At 42.5% G+C, this 24,951-nt stretch overlaps 1 protein-coding gene across 1 annotated transcript in view; it reads right to left on the bottom strand.

The window, feature by feature from the left end:
- The window catches only part of LOC128840035 (protein mono-ADP-ribosyltransferase PARP12-like), a 29,752-nt gene extending 12,896 nt beyond the window's left edge, over nucleotides 1-16,856 (bottom strand). Inside the window, exons 1-7 of the mRNA XM_054033488.1 lie at nucleotides 16,332-16,856; nucleotides 12,590-12,725; nucleotides 10,939-11,203; nucleotides 8,575-8,676; nucleotides 3,871-3,994; nucleotides 2,073-2,250; nucleotides 1,427-1,547 (exon numbers count right to left, since the gene is read on the bottom strand). Of these exons, the coding sequence (XP_053889463.1) occupies nucleotides 1,427-1,547; nucleotides 2,073-2,250; nucleotides 3,871-3,994; nucleotides 8,575-8,676; nucleotides 10,939-11,203; nucleotides 12,590-12,725; nucleotides 16,332-16,666 (1,261 nt within the window). The 5' untranslated portion in view covers nucleotides 16,667-16,856. The remainder of the gene's footprint in view (nucleotides 1-1,426; nucleotides 1,548-2,072; nucleotides 2,251-3,870; nucleotides 3,995-8,574; nucleotides 8,677-10,938; nucleotides 11,204-12,589; nucleotides 12,726-16,331) is intronic.
- Between the last annotated feature and the right edge of the window lie 8,095 nt (nucleotides 16,857-24,951).

Below are 24,951 nucleotides of genomic sequence, written 5' to 3'. Positions count from 1 at the left end.
GGTCCAGCATAACTTCCAGTAGGAAGTTCATGTTTCCCTTCTGCATCTTTTTCTGGGTAGAAGGCAACAGTAGCAGAGATTCAAGTCATAGACTAGTACTAGCGAGTCTGAGTGGAGCCAGATGACCAGTCCAGGCGGTTTGTGCTTCTCCAAGTGTATGGATAGCAGGTCTGGGGAAGAGGTGGGAAGGGGAGTAAATTCTCATAAAAGGGGATAATTAGTGGTCTTAGCTTCAAGTTTGAGTATCTGGTCACCTTGGAAGTGCTGCTTTAAGTCCTGACATGGTTAACCCTCTACTACATCCTTCCCAGGCAGACAGAGCCGTGGTCTAGCCACTCTGCTTGCTAGCAACCTACACTCCAGCTCTTCTGGATTATAGAGCAGCCCATAGGCGGCAGTGGGAAAGCTACTTTAAGATAGGGCAGGCCTTGAGGTTGCTCTAATTTATACTGGATGTCATGCTAGCCTCTGGAACAGGCCAGAATTGGCATGAAGCAGTGGCTTCTGTCCTTTGCCCTGCAACAGATAGATTCTCAAGGTGAGATTGTATAAGACTCTTCTCACACCTCAAACTAGATTCCCGGAGAAAGCAGCAGAGGGGGAAGTTTATTATTTGTGGCAATGGTTCCACAATAACCTCCTGCTAAAACACTAAGTAAAGACTGTCTGGACACTATGCCAAACCTATCTTTAACTAGGAAATAGATGCATGGTTTAAAAAAAAAAAAACACCTTAGTTTAAGTCCAATTCTGGGGGTGGCTGTCTGGATGTAAAAGGACATTTGTGACATTAACAGAGAAAGAGCCACATGGAAGAGATTAAGCAGTGCCCAGCCTGCCTAATAATGATTTAACAGTGGTGGGAGCAATATGTAAATAGTGTTTTAAGATTTACAAACTAAAAAAAGCAAAGGCTTTCTTCTCCTTAAACCAGTATTGAGAGAACCTGGAAACTGGTTTGCAGTCTACTCCTTAGGACTCATTACTTGCCATAACCAGAATGAGAAATCCATGAGAAAAGACTAAGCTTGTTTTCAGGCTTCTTTAGAAGTGGCTAAAGAAAAGCAAGCTTTGCTAAAGTATTCCTTTTCTAGCTGTTAACCTGTTATTAAAAGGAAGTTGGAAGCTGGTTTACAGATTCTGCCATGATTCTCTCACACTGTTAGCGTCAAAAAACAATGCAACTTTTCACCAAAATCAGCTGAATCTTGCAGAGGAGGCTTTTAAATTAAAAAAAAAAAAAAAAAAAATTCAGTCTGAACAGGCACATGAGTTTATTCAGGGTGACTAGCTCTTGTATTGAGAGCTTTAATGGATTCCCTTTTCCTTTGACCACCACAAAGTAAGATTAATATCTTAACTTCTCCTCTACTAACATAGTTTACACAACATATCTGAAAGGAAGGGGAAAAAAAACCCAGCGTACCTTTAAAGTTGAGTTCATATTCATGTCTCCCAGCTTTGAACTGCAATGTTGGAGATACTTTTGCTAGATAAGCGTGCTCCAGGTCACTGCTACATACAGTGGAAGCATCATGATCATCATCCTGTCAGGTCAGAACCAAAAGAAGAAAGATTTTTCTTAATCTTCTTAAAATGAGAAAGAATAAAGTATTTGTTCTGTGGCAGCTGTGGCCTTATAGGCTTGTGTGCTACTTCCCTTTAAAATAAGGGCCATCCACCACCAGCTAAACAGAGAAACTTCCTCAACTCCCAAGATGGAGATGGGAATGGGGAGGGAGAGAGCGAGCTGCTGAATCCAGAGTGTCAAGAAACACTGAAGGAAATAGAAGGTTACATTTCAAGCAATGAAAACAGGGGGAAATACCTGTCACCTATTTCAGACAACGCACTGAACAGATGTCAGTCATGATTTTCAGTAATACTGACTGCTCCTGTAGCTGAGCCACTGAACCTAAAAGTTAAAGTCTCCATATCCCATTACTAATCCTCTGAGCCCAAATTTGATCAATAGACTATTAAAATAAAAAAAGACAGCCATGTAGCTTCCAATAGTTTCCGCAGATTTAATGCAATAGGGTTGGGCAGCTGCCTTTCATCTACACACTTACTTCTGTTCCATATTCACGCCACACACCATATTCGTCCTTCCAGTACCAAAGCCAATCTGTTGTAAGAATGAAGTGAGGGGGTTTGGTCACAGACGATGCTGTGGAGAGGCGCCTAACTTTGGCAGAGCCATAGGTCATGTTCTGAAAAGATATATACTGCAAGCCACTGTATGAAAATCTGTATGAGAGGGCCAAAGGGTTTAAAAAAAAAAAAAAAGAGTTAGCATCAGTCAGTTGAGCATGCTTACAACTTCTGAGTCAGAGATCCATAAAAATAATGCAAAATATTATGCCCAGTGTCAAAGTAATGTAAGTGCCCCCAAGAGTGAAGGGCAAAATTATGATTCCTACAACATTCACCCCACACACTGCCCATACATGTGTATTATTTTGTATTGTATATGGTGCCAAAGTTAAGACATAATATTGTTAATCTATATGAAATCATAACTTATAGAAATCACAGTCATGACCCCAGTGGTTCTTCAGTCAAGATATAAAATGGGCATGTGTAAACTTCACACACACTTCTGCTAATTCCTTATATTCTGAGCTGGAACACCTCTTGCCTTTTGATCCCTCTAAAGCAGAAACAGAAGACTGTGGATACTGCAATGATTTTGTGATATGAATTAATAGATGAGACCCTCAAAACTCATAGCTTAAGTCAGGCTTTGATCCAACATAAGCATGGGCTAATCAACAGATCTGTTCATCAGCTGCTCCAATCCTCTCTTTACAATTTCCAGTGCTTAGTGGCCACTAGCCACAGACATGCAACTTGGGAAACAGAACTTCAACAGTTTCTTCCAAAAGCTCCTCATTGCTACAGATGCAAGAGAATCTCTTGGCTGTTAGCAGCAGCAGTACTGCTGTCCTTTTTTCAGGCCGAGCCATTAGAAGCCGAGACCATTACAAACACACTAGGTGGAATGTGAGATCTTTTTAAGTAAATGGCCCATATACATATTCCAGTACATTATACCATATATTGGTATGAGTTGGGGATGTAAAAGGTTAACCGATTAGCATTAGGCTTACTGTTAACTGACCTTAACCGTTAACTCCCAGCCCCATCCGCCCCGTGCCAGCCAGAGCGACCTCAGCCCCGGCCGCCCCACGCCAGCCGGAGGGACCGTGGTTAACCATTCAACTTTTTAAATGATATTTACATCCCTAGTATGAGTCTCCTCCAATATCTTCTTTGCACTACCACAGCAATTTCAAAGCTTTCTGAGGTTATTCCCACCTTCACAATTGCTAACTCAGCTGTCTCTCTCTCTCAGCTCTAATCCTCCCACATCTCTTACTGCAAGGACTCCTCGCTGAAATGAGCGAAGAGCCATGCACTACCTCAATAGGGTACTACAATAGTAAAGGAGACGCACTCTGTCATAAAGGCAGGGATGAATCAGGACACGAGCTAGTCAAAACAGGACAAATTTTCAAGAATATTTTAGTCTAAATTATTTTCTTTAAAAGTTTTCCCACCATCTCCATTGTAAATAATCCATTTGTGCAATAGTGCAGAACAACAAACAAGTGAGCTAGCCACTCAGGTCTATAGCATAACCCATAAACACCCAAGATGGATCCCAGGCTACAATGAACAACTAGGGGGCCAGATCCCTCAGCTGGTGTAAATCAGCTAAATCCCATTGATTCACTAAATAAAATTAAGCAATTTAGATATCGGCTTTAATGGAGCTGTGTCAATTCATGCAGCTAAGGATCTAGATCAGTATTTCACTTTCAGAAGGAAAGCCCCAAACATTAGTAAATTACTAACAAGGTATACCTGGTATTACTGGGGTCACAATATGCCTTTTCAATTTTCTCCATATCCTTCAAGTCCTTCCACAGGGCACCTTCCAAGATCTGCCATCTATATGGCAAATTAAAATGAACTCTGATACACTTATCTAAAAAAAGGTAAAAATGAAATGAAGCTATATTAGTTCTATGGCCTAACACAAGATGATTTTTCTGGCTATGTGTATTGGTATCTAATGCTTGTGAAGGTGCCAGGTACACAGCAGTAGAAAGTGTCCACCTACTGAATAGGTACAGAATAGACATCTCAATGCAAGCTTCCGTACACTGGCCAACCAAAGTGATTCAGTTGTGACCAAGAGGGACCCCCTCCTCTAGTCCTATTACATTCTTTGCTTGGGTTTAAAAGCTACTATTAAGGATATAATTGTGGTGGTGGTGGGTGTTTGCTTTAAAGCTATAAAGTCATGTGTTACTATGAACTCAAATCCCCACAATGGATTAAATAAATATTTTTTCCAACCACATAGATTACACTGGTGGCCTTGTTAACAATGACAATGAGAGTGGGGGACCCAGTTAGATTCCCAGAGTTAATATCCGTCACTCCCCAAGCTGATACTGTTCAAACAGTCCAGTCTTCTTTACCACTGTGATGCTGGCAGACAAGGTGCCAGCTCTTGCCAAACATCTGTACCCCATGTTATAAGGTGATATTACAGAGGATTGCGATGCAAATACTTAATTGTGTAAGTCAGTCAGTTATCCAACAGAAAAGAAACATTAATGAATGTAAAATGCTGGCTTTCTGCAGAAGGTGTTAGAACCTGCCCACAAAGAAGACCCATTGAAACCCAAATGAGCCATTGTGAAACATCAAACAAAGACTCTGTTAATTGCATTCCTCCCCCCACCTCATGACGAGGAGATGCAAGCATGTACTCATCCCATCAGCTTGAACTCTGGGTGGAAAAGTAAGAAAAATCCCTAACAAGAAGAAACAGTATCTCTGTGCTGTTTGGATTTTGGGAGGGCAAGATTTCTAAGCATAAGCAAGGGATCCCCAGCTGCTTAGCCTGAGTTATCCCTAAATGACATACAGAGCTTGAATATTACAAGCCGTTTCTATCACCTTTTGAAACCTAAGATTGTAATTCATTTGTGTACTTATGTTTACCTGCTTTAACCTTGTAAATTACTCTATTATCTTAGTTAATAAATCTTTAGATAATTTATTACAGATTAGCTACAAGCGTCATTGGTTTGAGTTCTCTGGTGAATCGGACCCTGAAGTAAGTGACTAGTCCTTTCAGACTGGGAGTAACCTGAATATTGTTATAATTTCTGATGTAAGGGACCATCTATCACAAAGATAAGCTCACCTGGGTGGCAAGACAGATTGGAGTACCCAAGGAGACGGTCTGTGACTCCATGTTAAGGCTGATTTAGTGCCTGAGGAGTTCACACTTGATAACTGGTTGATGAAATCTAAGTATAGAACTCACAAGTAGTTTGTGGTTTGTTCCCTGCTTCTGCACAGTCTGCCCCAGACTGCACTCACATTCAAGCCACTGCAGGACAGCTACCACTGTCCCTCTTGACAACATAGGCATTTTGTAACTGAGACAGAGCTCATACTAAGAAGTGTAGATATGCACAGCTGCTCAGTTAACATAAAACCCCTCACCAGGAAAGAGTAAAGACCAAAAAAAAAAAAGTCTGTATGCACAAAGTTCGAGCTGTTTTTCATTCTAGAGCAAGAGGCAGAGGACCTTGAACAGCAGCTGAAGTCAAAGAAACCACACCGTACAAAATTATGAAAAGAGGCACAATCAGCAGAGAAACAGCCGGCTGAGACCATGAGCAGGGAAAAGGATGAAAGGTGAACATGGCAACGAGGAATAGAAAAAGGGAAGGAGACATGCAACCACACACAGATAGCAGCAACAGCTACTTCACCCTGACAAGCTGGAGGATGCTCAAACTGAGAGGAGGCTGAGGTCAGACAACAGCTCAAACAGCCTTAAAGAGACAAGTACTGAAAGGGAGCAAGAATATCTTATAGTGATTTAGGGTCACAGATCTGATCAGTACAGTAATTCCGACATTCCATCTAATCTAGTATCCAGTCTCTGACAGTGACCAGTACTAGTGGTTCAAAGGAAAGTGAAAGAAACCTGCAGTAGGCAGATATGGGATAATATGCTTCCTCCCCACACCACCACCACATTAGATATTAGAATGAGATATAATTAGAGACTGCATAAGCCCTGAAACATGAGGTTTAATATTCCTTCCAAAATGTATTAGCATTAATCATGACAACTCTGGATACTCTTGTTATCCATATAAAGGTCCAATCCCTTTTTGAATCTTGCTATGCTCTTGGCCTCAACAATTTTCTGTAGCAACAAGTTTCATAGTGTAATTACACACTGTGGAAAAATATTTCCTTGTATCAGTTTTGCCACTTTTTAATTTAATTAATAATCTCTTTGTTCTTGTATTGTGACATGGAGAACACAAGACTCCCTATCTACCTTCTCTAGACCATACTAACACAAGACTGTATCTTTTATCATGTCACCTCTTTAAGAAAAGGAAATTCAATCTTTTCAGTCACTCTTCATGAGAGTTTTCCCATGCCCTTGATCATTCTCATTGCCGCTCTTGGAATCCCCTTTGATTCTCCTGTATCTTTTTTTAGATGGGATGACCAGTACTATACACAGTATTCCAGATGAGGCCACACAATTGATATGAGGCATTATAATGTTCCCGTGTTATTCTCCATTCCATCCTAAAATTGTTTGTTTTCTAATCACAGCTGTGCATCAACCAGAGATCTATCTACAGTGACATCCAGGTTTCTACCCGGAGCAAATACAGTTAATTCAGAACCTTGAAAGGGATGCTAGTAGTTTAAAAGTTTTCTATCCAACATAAATTAACTTTCATTTATCGACACTGAACTTTAATTGCCACCTCATCATCCATTGACCTAGCTCAGTTAGGTCTCGCTGAAGCTCCTCAATCCTTCCTGGTATTGATGAATTGAAGGCCATGTCTACACTACAAAATTACGTCGACCTAACTTATGCCAGCATACAGCCACCACAGTTGTTATATTGCTTGTGTGCGTGCACACTTGGCTCCTTGTATTGGTGGTGCGCATCCTCACCAGGAGCACTTGTATTGATAGTACTGTCAGTGTGGGGCATTGTGGGATGGCTCCTGAAAGCCAGTAACAGTCAACACAAGCAACACAGTGTCTAAACTGACACTGCGTCGAGCTAATTACACTAACCGTGATTCTACACCATTGGGGAGGTGTTACTAAACTGGCGTAGAGAGGCACTTACATCAGCGGGAGCCAAATTTAAGTGTAGACACTTCCACCCCTAGGTTGACACAAGGCAGCTTACGTTGACCTAACCGTGTAAGGTGCCACAGGACTCTGTCGCTTTTAACCGTGTAGTGTAGACCAAGCCTAAACAACTTGTGTCATATGCAAATTCTGCTACTTTGCTCCCTTTTCCAGACCATTCATAAATATATTAAATTCTGTACCCAGTACATAGCCTTGAGGTATCTCAATGTTAACCTTTTGCCAGGATGAAAGCTGACTATTTAATTATACTCTGTTTTCTAACTCCTAGCTAGTTTTTGATCCATGGCAATACTTTGCCTCTCACCCCATGACGATTTTGCTTCTTTAGTAGTGTTTTGTGAGGGACTTTGTCAAAGGCCTTTTGAACATCTAAAAAAATTGCCCTCCAGTGGATATACGAGTTATTTGACACATTCAAAGAATTCTACTAGATTAGTGAGATACCATTTTCCTTTGCAGAAAACATACTAGCATATAATGATCCGCCAGATGTTTTAGTCATCTATTTTTTAATTATCATTTCAACCAGTTTGCCAGGAACAGATGTAAGACTTATTGGCCTGTAATTCCACATATCACCCCTAGCATCTTTTCTGAAATATAGATACATTTCCTATCTTTCAATCCTCTGGAACAGTAGCTTTTTTTAAAATGAGACTACACTTCATACTTAAGGGCCTTCAGAACTCTAGGGTACATATTAGACGAGTCTGATTACTACTAAATCTACTAAGTTAAGACTGTTGCCAACACTATCTGTGATAGAAAGTACTGTATGGTGTTTTATGATTACCAGAACAAGCAATACGACAGAAAGGGTATATGGCAGAAAGGGTAGAGGAACTGTCACATAGAGACTCCCAGTTGTAACAGTAACATAAATGAAGGGAGAGTCAACAGAATCAAGGGCAACGTTAGGGATCTGGAAAGAGAATCAATGGGGGATTGCCCGAACTGATGTTCTCAGAGATTCTTTCTGTGCCAAGTGTAAGTAAAGGGGGGGGGAGAAAGACCAATACTAGAAACCAAATGAGGGCTGCATACATGGTAAAGGAAGAAGGGTCACAAATTCACAGGTTTCAGCCTTCGTAGATGGAGGAAGAGAATAGTAACAATGGCCTTGTGGGCAAAGTGTACAGACTAGGGACAGTGAGGAGAAAGGAAAAAGATCTTATTAGGAAGTGAAGAGCAGCTTCCAGCCATTTTTACTGAGTAAAATCATTATACAGGATATACCATAGGAATATTTGGTGACTAATTAAAAACAAAACACACACCCACACACATTCTAAGATAAAGGAAAAATTAATGCAACTTGCTAGTATCATGATGACTTACCTTGAAAGCTACAACTTTTCCGTATGTAGTACAAGCAGATCTCATCTAATTCTTCATTACTATTTGTATTCAGGGACACCTGACTAAGACTGTCTCTTCTCGCTACAAAGGGAGAAACAGAGTTGTCATTTATAAATAGCTTTAGTATGCTTAGTTTCAACATTTTTCTCCTAAAAAATACACTTATATTTAGAGAACACACCATGAAGAGACTTTGTAATACACAACTCTGATCCAATTCCAAGAAGACTGAAGTTGAAGCCTCCCCACTACAAAAATAGATTCAGGCATATAGTTATGACACATAACAAAAAGTCATAACATACTTAAACCCCATCTATGCCATAAAATGTAACTATGTTCCATAACAAAACTAAAGCCTTGGTCATTTTGTCCAAGCCATTAGTCTGATTACATAAGCCTGTGTTTTGTTTTGTAGTACAGACAGTCCCTAATTTGGCCCAACTTATATTTTTAGATCCTGAGCATGTAAATGACACCTAACCTAGATTCCCTTACAGATATAACTTAAATACCTTACCTATCACGAAGGCTGCGATTCTTTCATGGAAGTCATGGATTCCGTGACTTTCCACAACCCCCGTGACTTCTGCAGTGGCTGGTGCAGCTGACTTCAGGGCCACCCAAGCAGCTGGCCCTGGGGCCACCTGCACCAGCTGCTGCTGGAGCGACCCAGGGCCACCTGCTCCAGTGGTCTCCGGGGCCAGCCGCTGCTCAGGAGGCCCCAGGCAGCTGGCTCCGGGGACCACCTGAGCAGCAGCCGGTGCGGCTGGTCCCGCGGACCGCCCAAGCAGCAGTCCTGGGGAACGCTCAGAGCAGCAGGGCCCCAGAAGTAGAGATTTAGTCAGGGATATTTTTGGTAAAAGTCATGGACAGATCACGGACCATGAATTTTTATTTATTGCCCATGACCTGTCCATGACTTTTACCAAAAATACCCGTGACTAAGCCTTAGCCTTACCCATCACCTCTGAATTTGACTTCTGGGTCTCTATTTAGTTCCTTGAATTCAGTTTGTAGGTGTATTGTAAAAATACAAGAACAGAATCAAAACAGACAGTGAAATGAAGGCAGAGAGATGTTAAATGACGACTTGACCAACGTTACACAGAGAGTCAATGGCACATCTGGAAACAGAATCCAGGAAGCTTGCCTCCTAGTCCCCTTCTCCAGCCATCAGACTTAGTCAGATCAGTTACAGAATATCATGAGTGAGACTTGCTTGGCTTACTAAGAAAGATATCTACATCACCCCAACCAGTGGAGTAACAGCCTTATTGTTTCAAAACACACAAGTTATGTGGGTATCCCAGACACCTATTCACCTTGCCAGAAGTGGTAACAGAGTCTACAATTTAGAACTGCTGTGGTTCCAAAGGTACACAAGAGAGCTGAGTGATCAGGTGGCAGGTATACATTCTGTTTTTCTATTCTACAGTCCTTTAATTAATTTAGCATAGTTTAAAAATTTAAGTGGAAAAGGAATAGAAAACATTAAAGCTATTAGAAGTAATTAGGGCACTGCTTTCCATGGCTTCTCATGCTATACACCATAGATAAGAAAAAGGTGGAGAAGTATATAAAATCTCACACACACACACACACACACACACACACACACAAAAAGCCTGCCCTTCCTTTGATGTGCTCTCTCTCTGCTTAACCCACTTCCACCAGAACTATAATAAAGAATCCCTTTTTCCCCATTTCCAGTCCTATTCTTCTATTCTACAGAGGTTTTTAATACCACGCCTCATCACCACAGTATCTAAGCACTGACCATAAAGCATTAAGCAATGTGCCTAAACTTCTATCACGTTGTTTGTTCTCTCATCCTCACCCCAGAGAGAGAAGTACATGCAATGGAGTGTCTTGTATTGGCACTGTGTGTCTTTTTCTTTTTTAATATACACATATACTTGTTACTCTGTGTTTATGTTAGAGAAGGAAAGGTCAAAGAAATTCACCTTGCACTTGGAGTGGAAAGTGGTGAGGTTTGTGATGGTCCTTACTCCCTGGAGAAGATCATTCTGCCCCAGGATCAAGGCTCTTGCATCATGGCAATCGTTTTATCCTTCGGAATCTTATCTATGCCTCAAAATTGAATAGGGGGATGTTTATAAAGAGAGAAAAGGTACCTCACCTGGTGGCAGGGTTGCCAACCCCCCAGGATTGTCCTGGAGTCTCCAGGAATTAAAGATTATGTCATGTGATGAAACCTCCAGGAATACATCCAACCAGAATTGGCAACCCCTAATAAAAACTAGAGCTAAGTCTCAATTTCAGTTTCCCCTATCTAGCAGAGATCTGTGCTAATGTTTTTAAAAGGATAAAATGTTTTACCTTTGCATGGTGAAGAGGTGCCATTTTTGATGTCATACATGTTCCTGAAGATAGAGGGCAGTTTGGCAATCAGGTTTGGGCTCATTCCCCGCCTCTCCAGTTTTTCATAACATTCCAGATTAAAAATGTCATGTGATCGCTTGCAACTACTGCCAAATCTGCACTCGCCCTGCAAGTAGTACTGGCACATATGGAGTTTGGTGCAGATCTTCTTGAAGGTACAAGACCCATAGAGTCCATCGCCTTTGTTATAATGCATGCATACCTGGGAAAGAGGAAAAAAACAAACAACTCTAGTGCAAGTAGTATATTTTGGCCACTTTCTTGTTCATACACACTCAAAACAAAAACAAAAGCCATGAAGAAATCTATATGGGCTTTTCTGAACCACGGCTACTGTTTAGAACAGTGGGGCCCAACTTATTGCACAGGAGGGCCATGTAAACCTAAGTATAACCTTGTGTGGGCCAAACAGATTCTACATATTTTAATAAGATTTAAAATATAAATCAATACAGGTGACTACGTTCAGCTTGTTTCGTATGTATTTAGATAGACAATATTGTACATAGATACAACCTATTTACACACTTGTGTAATCTAAAATGATGTAAACAAGACGACAAAATACTAATGAATCAGCCGTTAGTATATCATATTGAAGCAGGCCGCGGGCCTCATGAAATGCGCTGGCTGGGCACCCCTGGTTTAGAATGGGCTTTTTGGCAGACCCAAACATCCGCATCAAACACATTCAGGCCCACTTTGATGATGGCAAGTGGAAGTTTACTCTAACTCACATACATTCGGCATGGTTGAATTGATGTTGCCGTAAGAACCTCAACGTTTTGAGTTGCTAATTTTGCTGTGCTTTATTTCTCATCTTTAGTGTTTTAGGAAGATAGGTTTTGAATTTAAATTTCCTTGTAGATTCTGGTCATGCAAGTCAAGATCATTTTAGTTTCTCTTTTGTTAATCCTTCTAAACAGGTAACACCCAGTACAACAGATTTATATTATGGATGATTAAATACTAAAGAACAGAAAGAAAGACTTATAGAAAGTTAATACAAAAATCATTGTATACATATATTAGAACATTTTTAAAAGAATCAAAAGCTATTAAATTAGCATGTCTAGTTTCTTGAAAGCCACTAGTCCTGTGTGTTTGGGTTTTATTTTTTATTCTGAATGAACCTGGGTCTCATAAAAAGCTAGTTTCTACCATCTAGCTCTGCTAATGCACTTCAGTCTTAAATCATAACACTCCTGATATTCCAGACTCAGTTTCAGATAAAGTTCTGTCAATAAACTTCAATCTGACCTGCAATATCCATTAAAAAAAAAGAAAGTTAGAACAGCAAAGGTGTTGCAGGTCAGTGATGAGGTGCAACGCGGGAGCTATGCAGGAAATATGTACAAAGCAAGACACTGATCCTGCAAATACTTCTGCGCAAGCTTGATTTTACTTCAGTGAAATTACTCTCCGTAATGAAGTTAACTATAATTACAAGTGTTGTAGAATCAGGGCCCACATACCTCATCACCACAGTGTTTGCCAATGCCATACCTGGTGCTACCCAATGCCATTATTTCTTCTTTTCATGATACTAATTGTAAAGGGAATACTATATTGCTAGAGTAGTACTCACCTCAGGTAAGAGCGAAGAATCATTCTGAAGCAGGAGCTGACGCAACTCATCATCATTTAAGTTTTCAAGACCATGTCTTTTTAGGACACGGAGGTTATGCTCTGACTGAAAGTTATGAACAAACTTGCATTCTTTCCTACAAGTTAAGAAAACCAGACATAAAGAAGGATCCTTAACCAGCACAGTTTTTCCATTACTGGAGATACATTACATTTAACAGTTTACCAACTGCACAAAGTTAGCTAGTCTCAGGAAAAAAAACATGTTTCTTTACAGAGTAATTACATGATTATCCTCAGAGTAATTACTATGTAATCTGGTAGGCACAATCATCATATCATCATTTCTAATTTACTGCTTCCGTGTTATTCAGTAATTACAGCAGCACAACAACATTGGTACCTATGCCCCCCAGATTACATGTCAGTTACACTCCATGATGAAAAAGCAGGAATAATGGTTTATATTTCTAGCTCTCCTACCACAAATACACTAATAAACTTGAGCAGCATAAAATATTCAGAATCAGTACCTAAATGATTATTTGTATGATGCATTGGTCCAGGGATTGGCAATCTTTCGGAAGTGGTGTGCCGAGTCTTCATTTATTCACTCTGATTTAAGGTTTCACGTGCCAGTAATATATGTTAACGTTTTTAGAAGGTCTCTTTCTATAAGTCTATAATATATTACTGTGGCTCTTTGGCAATGTACATTGGTAAATTCTGGCTCCTTCTCAGGCTCAGGTTGGCCACCCCTGAACTAAGTGCACGTCTTCACTGGCAATGTTAAAAGCGCTGCTGTGGCTCCCAGCACGGCTCCCAGCATTGGTGCATTGTCTACACTGGCACGTTACAGCGCTGAAACTTGCTGTGCTCAGGGGGGTGTTTTTTCACACCCCTGAGCGAGAAAGTTGCAGCGCTGTAAAGTGCCAGTGTAGACAAGCCCTAAGTGGGTGAAATCAGACAGACCCCACCCTCCACGCCCAAGCAACAAGAGTTTTAGTGCTGAAAAGCACCAGTATAGACAGCGCTTCTACCACTGCTCATTCAGGGTGGTTATTTTTTAATCGCCAGGAGAGCTCTTCCCCAGCGATAAAGCATGACTACACTGCCCACATCACAGCACCGCCATGGCCAAGCTGTAACGTGGACAGTGTAGACATAACCTTAGAGAGAAGAAAGTTACAGCATGGTCCATTCTGGTTAACCCAGAGCCCTGACCAGAGTGCCCCTTTGGCTCCTGCTGTCTCTCTGTGTCCTCTTTGTTCAAATTCTTGGGCCAGTCCCACCTAGCCCCTCCTCAGTCCTTTGTTGTCCAGTTGGTCAAACACGGCTTGCTTCCTGTAGATGGGGTGGGTCACCTACAGTCGTAAATTGATAGGTATCAAATGTCACAGTGACTGGATTGGCCGTTGTCTTCATGGGCTCTCCACTGACCTAGGGCAGGCCCCAGACAGCTAGGCATCAGTCACACCTGTGTTATAGCTTACCCCAAGAGTAAACAGTCTTTTCCCACCACCTAGTTAACAATTCAGCATATAGGGGAAACCAAGGCACACAGCATTCATACAAAATATTTACAGAAAATTCCCATTCCATCACACTTGGACAGAAAACAAACACTGGATTTATGGTTTATTACAGTCTAGAACCCACTAACAATCCCCCACAAGCTGCCTGTTTTCCCTCTCCCTTCTTTTTCCCCCCTATGAATGGATGGATTCTAATGGGCCACTGCACCTTGAAATATGCATTAACTACTTATGAAAAACAATCTGTTCCAGGTTGTATTTAGCTGTGACACTCTGAGAATGAGTTTCCCAGACCTGAAGAAGAGCTCTGTATAAGTGTGAAAGCCTGTCTCTCTCACCAACCAAAGATGATCCAATAAAAGATATTACCTCACACTCCTTGTCTCTCTAACATCCTGGGACCAGTACGGCTACATCAATACTGCATACATCTTTATAGTTTACAACGGTAAGTCATATAGTCTAGCAAGCTATTTCAAAGTATATAGGGGGGAGGGATAGTTTAGTGGCTTGAGCATTTGCCTGCTAAACCCAGGGTTGTGAGTTCAGTCCTTGAGGGGGCCACTTAGGGATCTGGGGCAAAAATCAGTACTTGGTCCTGCTAGTGAAGGCAGGGGGCTGGACTCAATGACCTTTCAGGGTCCCTTCCAGTGCTAATGAGATAGGTATATCTCCATGTGTTATGTTAAAGTAAATGAAGCTTTTGGGAGGAAAACTAGTATTTGTCTAGTACGCAGAGTGTGCTACATACCTATGGTAAGAATTTGGTTATGTTTTTTACTTTGTATATTTTGCCTACTATAAAGAGCCCTGCAGAAATGGCATGATACCTTTATTTAGCGAACCATTATTCGCTTACCCAATCCATTAAAGCACTGTCTCACATACACCCTCTATTTTCCAGGATTTGCACCATCCTATGCCAAGCACCTCGACTATGCTATTTCATCTTGCTCTGCAGCTTTGAGACTTTTTGTGATGCTTCTCTCTGGTTTTATAACGTCACAAATAATAAATACATCAAACCCTGGGTGTTATGGCTTTAAACATACCACAAAAAGCATCCCAACCTTTTCCAACTTAGGATAAACAGTTGCTTACCCAAGAGGAAACTACTAGGGGAATCAACAGGCTTCATCTCTAAAATGAAACAACCCCACTCAAAATTCAAATATTTACCACACACACTGAACTACTATAGCTAGACCCTAAATGGAACCTGTATTCTTGCAAATCCCCTAACCATAAAAATGCAAAATCTGAAACTGGGAGGTACAAAAAGCACAGTGGAAAGCCAGATAGGAACAGTACAACCAAGGTAACAAGATTTATCAAAACAAACACCCTTTTTATTTTTAACTCCACTCACTGTCCAAGTTAGTAAAAGATAAATTCCATAAACTACCACAGTTAATAAGAATCTCATTTTTTATTTTTTTTATTTAAAAAAATACAAAGACACATGGAAGAAAAAACACATATCCCACTAGAAAAATAGCAAAGATATCCTCATGCCATGGAACAGCCTCTCCCCCAGTGAGTAACAATGATCAATTCCTGGTTTACTAAACTTTTGAAAAGTCCAGCCCCATAATCAGAAAAACAAAACCAGTTGCACACCCCCTTCCACTCTGCCCTTTGAGCTTTAAAGGCCTCCCCCATCTTCATGTCCACATCTTGCACGCACCAAACTAGCCTTTTGTATAGGTTGTGGAATCTCCATCTCTGGAGATATTTAAGAGTAGGTTAGATAAATGTCTATCAGGGATGGTCTAGACAGTATTTGGTCCTGCCATGCGGGCAGGGGACTGGACTCGATGACCTCTCGAGGTCCCTTCCAGTCCTAGAATCTATGAATACAACCCCTAAATCCGTCCAGAGGGGAGCGCCCCACATTTTGTGAGAAAGTGGGAGGGGGGGGGGGGGGGAGAAATGAACAACCCCTGAACAGACACTGGGTGTGCTGTCCTGACCCAGCAGCCCTGAGGGGCTTTCCTTCAGCAGAGGGGCCGCTCCCTTGAACAGTTTCGGTGGCACCCACTGACAATGTAAATGGCTGTGTTGGGTCCATCCCCCCCACCCGGGCAGGGGGCCCCTCCCGCTCGGGGGTGGGGATGGCCAGAGGGGATGGATCCGGGCTCCCGCCGCGGAGGGGGGTGGGGAATAGCCAGAGGGGATCCCCAGAGCCCCGGGGGTGACCCGGCTCACCTGGTGCGCTGGTAGCGGCAGTTGCCGTACAGAAAGTACCGGCAGATGTGGAGCTGGCCGCACTGGCCCCCGCAGCTGGCTCCCGGCGCGCCGTGCTCCTGGCACAGCCGCACCGCGCTAGTGGCCACCACCACCCGCTGCTCCTGGGGCGGGCCGCCGGGCGAGCAGGGCCCCGGCCGGGTCACCAGCGTGAACCGCTCCGGCTCGGTCAGCAACAGGCTGTCCAGGCTGGGACCCGAGGCCGGCAGCCGCCGCGACAGCTCGCCCTGCTCCAGGGAGCCGCCGGCGGAGCACAGCGCCTGCAGCGCCTGGCTGGGCAGCGCGGGACGGGCCATCCCGGGCAGCTCCGAGCCCCTCACCCCGCCACCCCCTGGTGCAGCTCCGCCGGGAGGCCTTGGCACGGCTCCGCCCCGGCGCTCCCTGCAGCCTCTTTGCCTATTTATTGTTGTGAGTCTTCCGCAGAGAAACGAAACTGAAAGCGGCTCTTCGCGCAGCTCCCCTGCCCCACCCCCGGGAGCCCGAGCTGCCTGAGGGCGTCCCCATGTAGCACCCGTGACCCTGCATCGCTGGGGAGGCGGAGTCGCCCCTTCAGGAAGTTCCGCTGCAGACCAGCCAGGTGGCCAGTGGAGGGACCTGTCTTCCCTCCCCTGCCCTCCCGAGCCGCTCCCTTGCGGGGCGCTGCAGCCGGTGGGGAGGGACACCCAGCGCTGTAATCAGCACCCTAACGCGCTGGCCGCAGGCTCCCTCAGCGGCTAGGGCTAAGTCCGCTGCTGCCACTGACTTTGCCCTCTACACTGGTATCACAACAGCTCTCCTGATGCCTCTCCAGCTGCCACCCAGCCCTAGTGTCCTGGCTCCCTTTCCCCCTCGGCCGGGGCGTGCCTGTAAACCCAGCAGAGATGCTAACAGGAACCATTCTTCAGCTCATCTTCAGGAAGATGTAACAAGTTGTGTAATTAGAATGTACCCAGGTATCTTTGGGCACAAATCGTTTGTCAGGTATTTCCTGGTGGTGAGGTTGAAACCCAGGTTACCTAAATTTCCATCCCACCATCAACCTCAGCCTAGATCAATCCACACAAGCAGTCCATTTCCTGGACACTACTGTGCTCATAAGCGATGGTCACATAAAGACCACCCTATACCAGAAACCTGATGACCGCTACACTTACCTACATGCCTCCAGCTTCCATCCAGGACACACCACACGATCCATTGTCTACAGCCAAGCTCTAAGATATAACCGCATTTGCTCCAATCCCTCAGATAGAGACAAGCACCTACAAGATCTCTATCAAGCATTCTTAAAACTACAAAACCCACCTGCTGAAGTGAAAAAACAGATTGACAGAGCCAGACGAGTACCCAGAAGTCACCTCCTACAAGACAGGCCCAACAAAGAAAATAACAGAACACCACTAGCTGTCACCTTCAGCCCCCAACTAAAACCTCTCCAGCGCATCATCAGAGATCTACAACCTATCCTGAAAGATGATCCTTTACTCACAGATCTTGGGAGACAGACCTGTCCTCGCTTACAGACAACCCCCCAACCTAAAGCAAATACTCACCAGCAACCACACATCACTGAACAAAACCACTGACCCAGGAACCTATCCTTGTAACAAAGCCCGATGCCAACTCTGTCCACATATCTATTCAAGTGACATCATCATAGGACCTAATCACATCAGCCATACCATCAGGGGCTCGTTCACCTGCACATCTACCAATGTGATATATGCCATCATGTGCCAGCAATGCCCCTCTGCCATGTACATTTGCCAAACCGGACAGTCTCTATGCAAAAGAATTAATGGACACAAATCTGACATCAGGAATCATAATACTCAAAAACCAGTGGGAGAACACTTTAACCTGTCTGGCCATTCAATGACAGACCTGCGGGTGACTATCTTACAACAGAAAAACTTCAAAAACAGACTCCAACAAGAGACTGCTGAGCTGGAATTGATATGCAAACTAGATACAATCAACTCAGGATTGAATAAGGACTGGGAATGGCTGAGCCATTACAAACATTGAATCTATCTCCCCTTTTAAGTATTCTCACACTTCTTATCAAACTGTCTGTACTGGGCTATCGGGATTATCACTTCAAAAGTTTTTTTCTCTTACTTAATTGGCCTCTCAGAGTTGGTAAGACAACTCCCACCTGTTCATGCTCTCTGTATGTGTGTATATATATCTCCTCAATATGTGTTCCACTCTATATGCATCCAAAGAAGTGGGCTGTAGCCCACAAAAGCTTATGCTCTAATAAATTTGTTAGTCTCTAAGGTGCCACAAGTACTCCTGTTCTTTTTGCTAAATTACATGATCCACCCACCCACAGGATGGGCTTCTGTGTGTGACATCAAGTTTTTGACATCACAGCCCCTCTCTGTCCCCCAGTTTCCCCCATCTGTAAAGGGGGACACTGCCCTCCTTTGTAAAGCTTCTTGTGATGTACTGATGAAAAATCCTATATAAGAGCTAAGTTTTATTACTTGTTAGTCAATGCCATTGCATTGCACTGCAATGTAAGCATGGCACAACATTGTGACACACATGGTTTGTAAACTCTTTGGGGGCAGGGATCACCTTTTTATTATGTGTGTGCATAGTGGCTAGTACAATGGGTCCCTGGCCTTTGATGGGGGCTTCTAGGCCAGGGGTTCTCAAACTGGGGATCAGGACCCCTCAAGGGGTCACAAGGTTATTATGTGGGGAGTTGCAAGCTATCAGCCTTCATCCCAAACCCTGCTTTGCCTCCAGCATTTATAATAGTGTTAAATATATTAAAAAGTGGTTTTAATTTATAAGGGGGGGTCACACTAAGAGGCTTGCTATGTGAAAGGGGCCACCAGTACAAAAGTTTGAGAACCACTAGTTCTAGCACTACTGCAATACAAATAATATAATTACAGTAAATGCAATAAAAAAAAAATCTTTGTTTATACAAAGTTAGGGTTTCCCAGCGACCGCTCATGTCCTTCCAGAATGCAGAGTTCAGCAAAATTTCAGAAAACCAGGAGATGCAGAGTGAGGGTCAGAGTGGATATGATTTAAATCACTAGTCAGGAAGATTCGATTTAATCATGGATTTCTACATAAAAGTGCGTTCTTGTTGGTTGTTATAACCTTAATACATATTCTTCACACCTCAGAGATAGATGTAGGTTTCATTTTTAGAAGGTACACACTATACATTTTTAAGTGATTTATTTTGAAAACTTTTCAGATTAGTTTTACAGCTATATCAGAAAATGAAATGATTGTTTGGTTATTTCATTTACCAAAGGTAATTGAAGCAGATATTTATGAAGTCATTGGGAGGTGAACTATCTCCAATTCATTAATATTTGGAGGATTTTCTTGCCATGCTATATTAGGAGGAGAACATCACCAGACAGACATTTAAATTGTTTTATTTAACTAAAACAACAAGGTTATATATTCTGGATTTTTTTCTTCAACAGCAAACATAATATTTTAACAAGACAAGGATATGAATTTTTGAATTTAGTTAAACATTCAAGTTTTTTAAAATCAGGTTCGTTTTTGTTAAAATTGTTTTTAACTAAAATAGTTAAATGAAATATTTTAAAAAAATTAAATCAACTATGTCAGCCAGGTCAACATGAGAAACTTAAAATATTGGCTTCTGCAGCTAATTCAGTTGTCTTCACCTTCATTTTCCTGTTTGTTCATAATCTGGAAAAGGAAAAACAAGCTTTCCTGCTTTTTCAAGTCCCAAACGATTTCTCAGTTTGGAATGAATTAGTCCAAAGGAAGAGAATATTCTTTCTACACTGGCAGAAGAAGCTACTGCTGTTAAAAGTGGGATTATCACTTCAACAGTCTCTGAATCCAAGTGCTTAAGTGATTTCCACCAGTTCACTAGCGTGACTTTCTTTAAAGCATCATCAGCAAACATATATTTCTTGAATGGTTCATCCTCAGCTCTGAAGTTTATTATAGTTGACATTATGGAGGGATGATTGCTGGATGTCCATGTCATAGCCAACTCCTCTTCTTCAGCAGTTAAGGTTTGACCCTGGTACCGAGTATTGAGAATATTTGCAAGAAAATGAGCTGAGATAGTGCTTTTCCCATTCATTTTTTAAATGTTTGTAATCTAACTCTGTCATTGCATATTTCTCTTTTTAAGGTTTCACTCAGTTCCTTCCAAATTTCAACAGTATCAACAATAAAACATCTATTTCCCTGCATTTTGTTCAAGGCTTCAGGGTACTCAGCATATGTTCAACATTTCTCTTAAGCCCAATGTTGAGAACTTTGGCTGTGACACTGCCATCTATTTATTTCACCATTTTGTTCACAAACTGTTATCAGATTAGGCCAGTTCTTGCTATAGTGCTCAAAACAGTTCACTACTGAGTTCCATCACACATCTTGTGGGAGAGTTAGCTTGGTTCTTTCCACTTTTTTCAGAGCAGCTGCTGCAAAGTGGTTGTTACGGAAGTATTTTGCCATTTCAACAATATTAGCCTTTATTTCTGGAACACTGAAGTCTTTGGCTAGGAGGTACAACAAATGAGCACTGCAACAGTATGTTGTTAGCTTGGGACTCTCTTCTAAATAATTTCTTCTCATCTGGATACATTTGCAGCATTGTCTGTGACCAAGCTGTGTACTAGACATTTGCATTTTTTTCCACAGTTTGTTATAGCTTTTACTGCTACTTCTTGTAAATATTCTTCTGTGTGTGCATTTCCTGATGTATCAATTGTTTCTGTGTTATACCAATAGAATAAAAACCAGCAGGATCTTATTAAGAGGGATAAGGCAAATATGCCACATTTATTGTAAATATAATAATTTAGGTTGTTTGACTACCTGTTCCTATCACTACTTATTCCTTACACACACACACACACACACACACACACACACACACACACACACATAAATAGATAGATTTATTTACACAATCATTTATTTAAGTTCTGTATAGGTGTTATAGTTACCAGCCTAGAAGTTGCTCATGCCAAGTTACTGGCCAGGTATCTTGGTCATAAGGATGGAGCCGAGTCTGTGTCAGATGCACCTGATGCTCCTGGAGGCTGGCAGCAGAACCAGAGACTCAAAGTCCTCAGTCTTTAGAGTTCATTCTTATAGGAATTAATTCCTATGTTAGTCTATGGGAGCTGTTTCATCCTGCTGTTGCTGACTCAATCAGCAGATGGCACATTCCTGGTGGCTCCACACTGTCCAAAGTGGCACATTCCTTGTGGCTCCACACTGTCCAAAGTTTGTGTTTCTCATCCTTCCAGGTGATGGGGTGGATCCCAGTTTACCCTCCGGGGGTTGTCTGGTGGTCTACTTGACACATTCTTTGGCCGATGGATACTCCCTTTCTAGGCTGGCACCTCCCTAACCATTCATGTACATCAAGCATTCATCAACATACATTCCATATCTTAACCATATTTTAATTTATTGTCTCCACCACTTTCGGGGTATGTGCTAATTCATTTGAGACTCCCGGCCCTTTAATCACAGAGGGTGGGAGTCTGTTCCTAGGAGCCGTTGCTGTAGGGTGACCAGACAGCAAATGTGAAAAATCGGGACAGAGGTTGTGGGGTAATAGGTGCCTATATAAGAAAAAGACCCAAAAATCGGGACTGTCCCTATAAAAACAGGACATCTGGTCACCCTACGTTGCTGGTACAATGAAGTGAAAGTCACTTAACGGCTTATAGCATTTGTTTACATTGTATCAATTACAGAATAAACTGCCTGAAACACAGAGTCAATTGACTGCTTAAGGCTCACAGCAGAGTTGGTAATATAGTGTTCACTTCAAGAACAAAGTCAATTAACTTGTTTGTAAGTTTTACATAGTAATAAAGTATCTTTCACAGGACAGATACAATCAATGGTTTCTACAGACAGTAGCTTACAAATTTTAACAGAAGACCCAAGAGATTTTTGTACTTGGTGAAACTGTTGGATTTTAAAGTGTGGGGGACAAATTATGCTGGGGGGGGGCATTGTCACTTGGGGGAATCACTGTTAGTACCTTCTTTAATATCCCTACATCTGTAAGGAAGACATTCCCTTCTTCTGTTGTTACACAACCACATACAACAGGATCATTGTGGACATTGCTCCACCCATCGAGACTCAGGTTAACAATTTTACCGTTTAGACCTTTTGCACACTGCTCAATTTCTCTTTCACACACTTTATCCAGCAATTTGCCTGTGACATCTGGTCTGTTGGGTGGACTGTATCCTGGTCTTAATGACTGAACCATGTTAATGAAGTGTGGGTTCTAAATCACACGGAAAGGAGAGTTTGTTGCATAAAGAAACGGGGCAATTTTTCATCAATTATCTCTTTTTGTAATCTGCTGGTTCTCATCACAAACTTATCTATGGTTGTTTCTGGATGTTGGAGATTTTTTTTTCCTTTTTGCTACAGGTGATATACTGTGGCTATGTGACATACATGATGTGACTGAAACACTATCATTGGCAGATAACTCTGAAAGTATAGAAAATGATGGTGATCTTGAAGGTGGATAGTCTTCAGAATCCTGTATGTTGAGGATGGATTTTCCTAAACAAAATAAGTCAATGCAGTTATTTAATTATTATTACCATTTAGTATTACTCATTGCATTTCCTGACACTCAGTACTACTTTAAAGGTGAACTTGTAAAAGGAAGATCTGCCTATTTCAGCTATTTATTTTTTATCACAACTGCATCTAAAATTATAGTACCATAGAGTAACAACTACATTTATTGCTCAAACATGAGAATTCAAGAATAGTCCAGAAGGAAGACAGGCAGTCCTTAAGAAAGAAGTATGAAATAAAAAAGTTTACAAACCTGAAGATCCTGTATGTTCAGACATGTTTCCTCCTGAGAAGGAACACTTCTCATGATGTTGTTTCATTCAGGCCTTGCATTTCTTTGTTGTACTGTTTGCATTTTGCATGCATGCCTGTTTTACCCACAGGTAGAGGAACTTCATTAAAATATTCCCAAACTGGGTCTCTTTTATGGCCTGCTGCCATTATAGGTTTTCCCTTCTAGTGAGGGAATGGTATGGTAGATCTCAGATCAATGAAGGCTACACTCAGAAAGACCTCAAGACTTCTGGAATATGCTGCTCAAACAGTTTCACTTTTGTTTCTACTGCCTGTCCCTCCCTTCTCATATTTATCTCCAGATTTCTTCTCCTTGTCCGAATCTATTCCGCCCCCAACAATCTTCTATTCATTGAACTTTTTGAAACTTTGCACTTTTAGAGAGGTAAGGGATTGACTCTGTGTATACAAATTTGCAGAGGAATAATAGGGTTGAGGTCTGTTATTTCTCACCTCTATATATTATTTATTTATTTAAAAACATTTCTGCTGTTAACAAGCATGTTATCTCTGGAGACACAAATCCACAGTTTGAGAATTGCAAAACTAAGCATCTCTGATGGTATCTTCTAGACTGAGCACCCATTGGGTAGATAGAAAGATTAACCTAAATAATCTATACAGAAGCCCCTGGAGCCTCATGAGATTGGGTCCCTAATCCATGAACTATTGGAACTCATTTACAAAACTTTTCTTAAAAAGTACATGAATATATTGTCTCATACTATAGAATTAGAATTTATAGTCCCTATTCCATGATGAGATATCTTTGAGCTATAATGTATCTTAATTAAAACTATCTTTAGATAGTTTTTTTTCCTCAAAAAGCATTTTATCAAAAAAATCTGATTTAAATTAAAAAAATGTGATTTTTTTAAAATTTTTTTTTAAATCATTGATTTTTATCCACCCTGGTTAGGATACATGCCCATGTAACCTTAACCTGGGCCTCTGGAGCTGACAGTACCCTCTGGAAATTATGCATATGCACTGCTGCTGCTGCACTCGGTGTCTGAGTTGTAGCTGTATTGAATGGTGGAGGCAGTAGGTGGTAGAGGTGTGATTGTGAGCTGAGCAGGGCCGGCTCTAACTTTTTTGCCGCCCCAGGCAAAAAAAAAAGAGTGCCGCCCCACTGCAACACCCCCCCCCAGCGCCATGCCACCAAAACCCCTGCCCCCCCCCCCCCCGGTGCTGCGCCGCCCCACCAAAACCCCTGAGCACCGCACTGCCCAAATCCCTGCGCGCTGCGCTGCCCAAACTCCGAGTGCCACGCCGGGCCGCCCAAACCTCTGCCCCCTGCTGAGCGCCACTCCGCCCCGCCCAAACCCCCTGAGCGCTGCGCCGCCCAAACCCCCGTGCGCCGCACTGCCCAAACCCTGAGTGCCGGGCCGCCCAAACCCCCGCCGAGCGCTGGGCTGGGCTGCCCAAACCCCCACCCCTCCCGCCGAGCACCGCACCGGGCCGCCTAAACCCCGAGCGCCGGGCCGCCCAAAGCCCCGCCCCCATTGAGCGCCGGGCCGGGCCACCCAAACCCCAAGTGCCGGGCCACCCAACCCCTCCCCCAAGCACCATGCCGCCCAAACCCAGGTCCCCCTCGAGCGCCACGCCGGGCCGCCCAAACCCCCGCCCCGCCTGAGCACCGCACCAGCCCCCGCACCCCCTAGTGCAGCGCCACTGAAAGAAAAACAAACAAACAAAAAACCTTGAGCGCCAC

Source organism: Malaclemys terrapin, chromosome 1, assembly GCF_027887155.1.
Source record: "Malaclemys terrapin pileata isolate rMalTer1 chromosome 1, rMalTer1.hap1, whole genome shotgun sequence".
NCBI classification, from domain to species: domain Eukaryota; kingdom Metazoa; phylum Chordata; order Testudines; family Emydidae; genus Malaclemys; species Malaclemys terrapin.
Note: the sequence above shows the minus strand (reverse complement) of the source record. Positions and strands in the feature narration are given on the sequence as shown.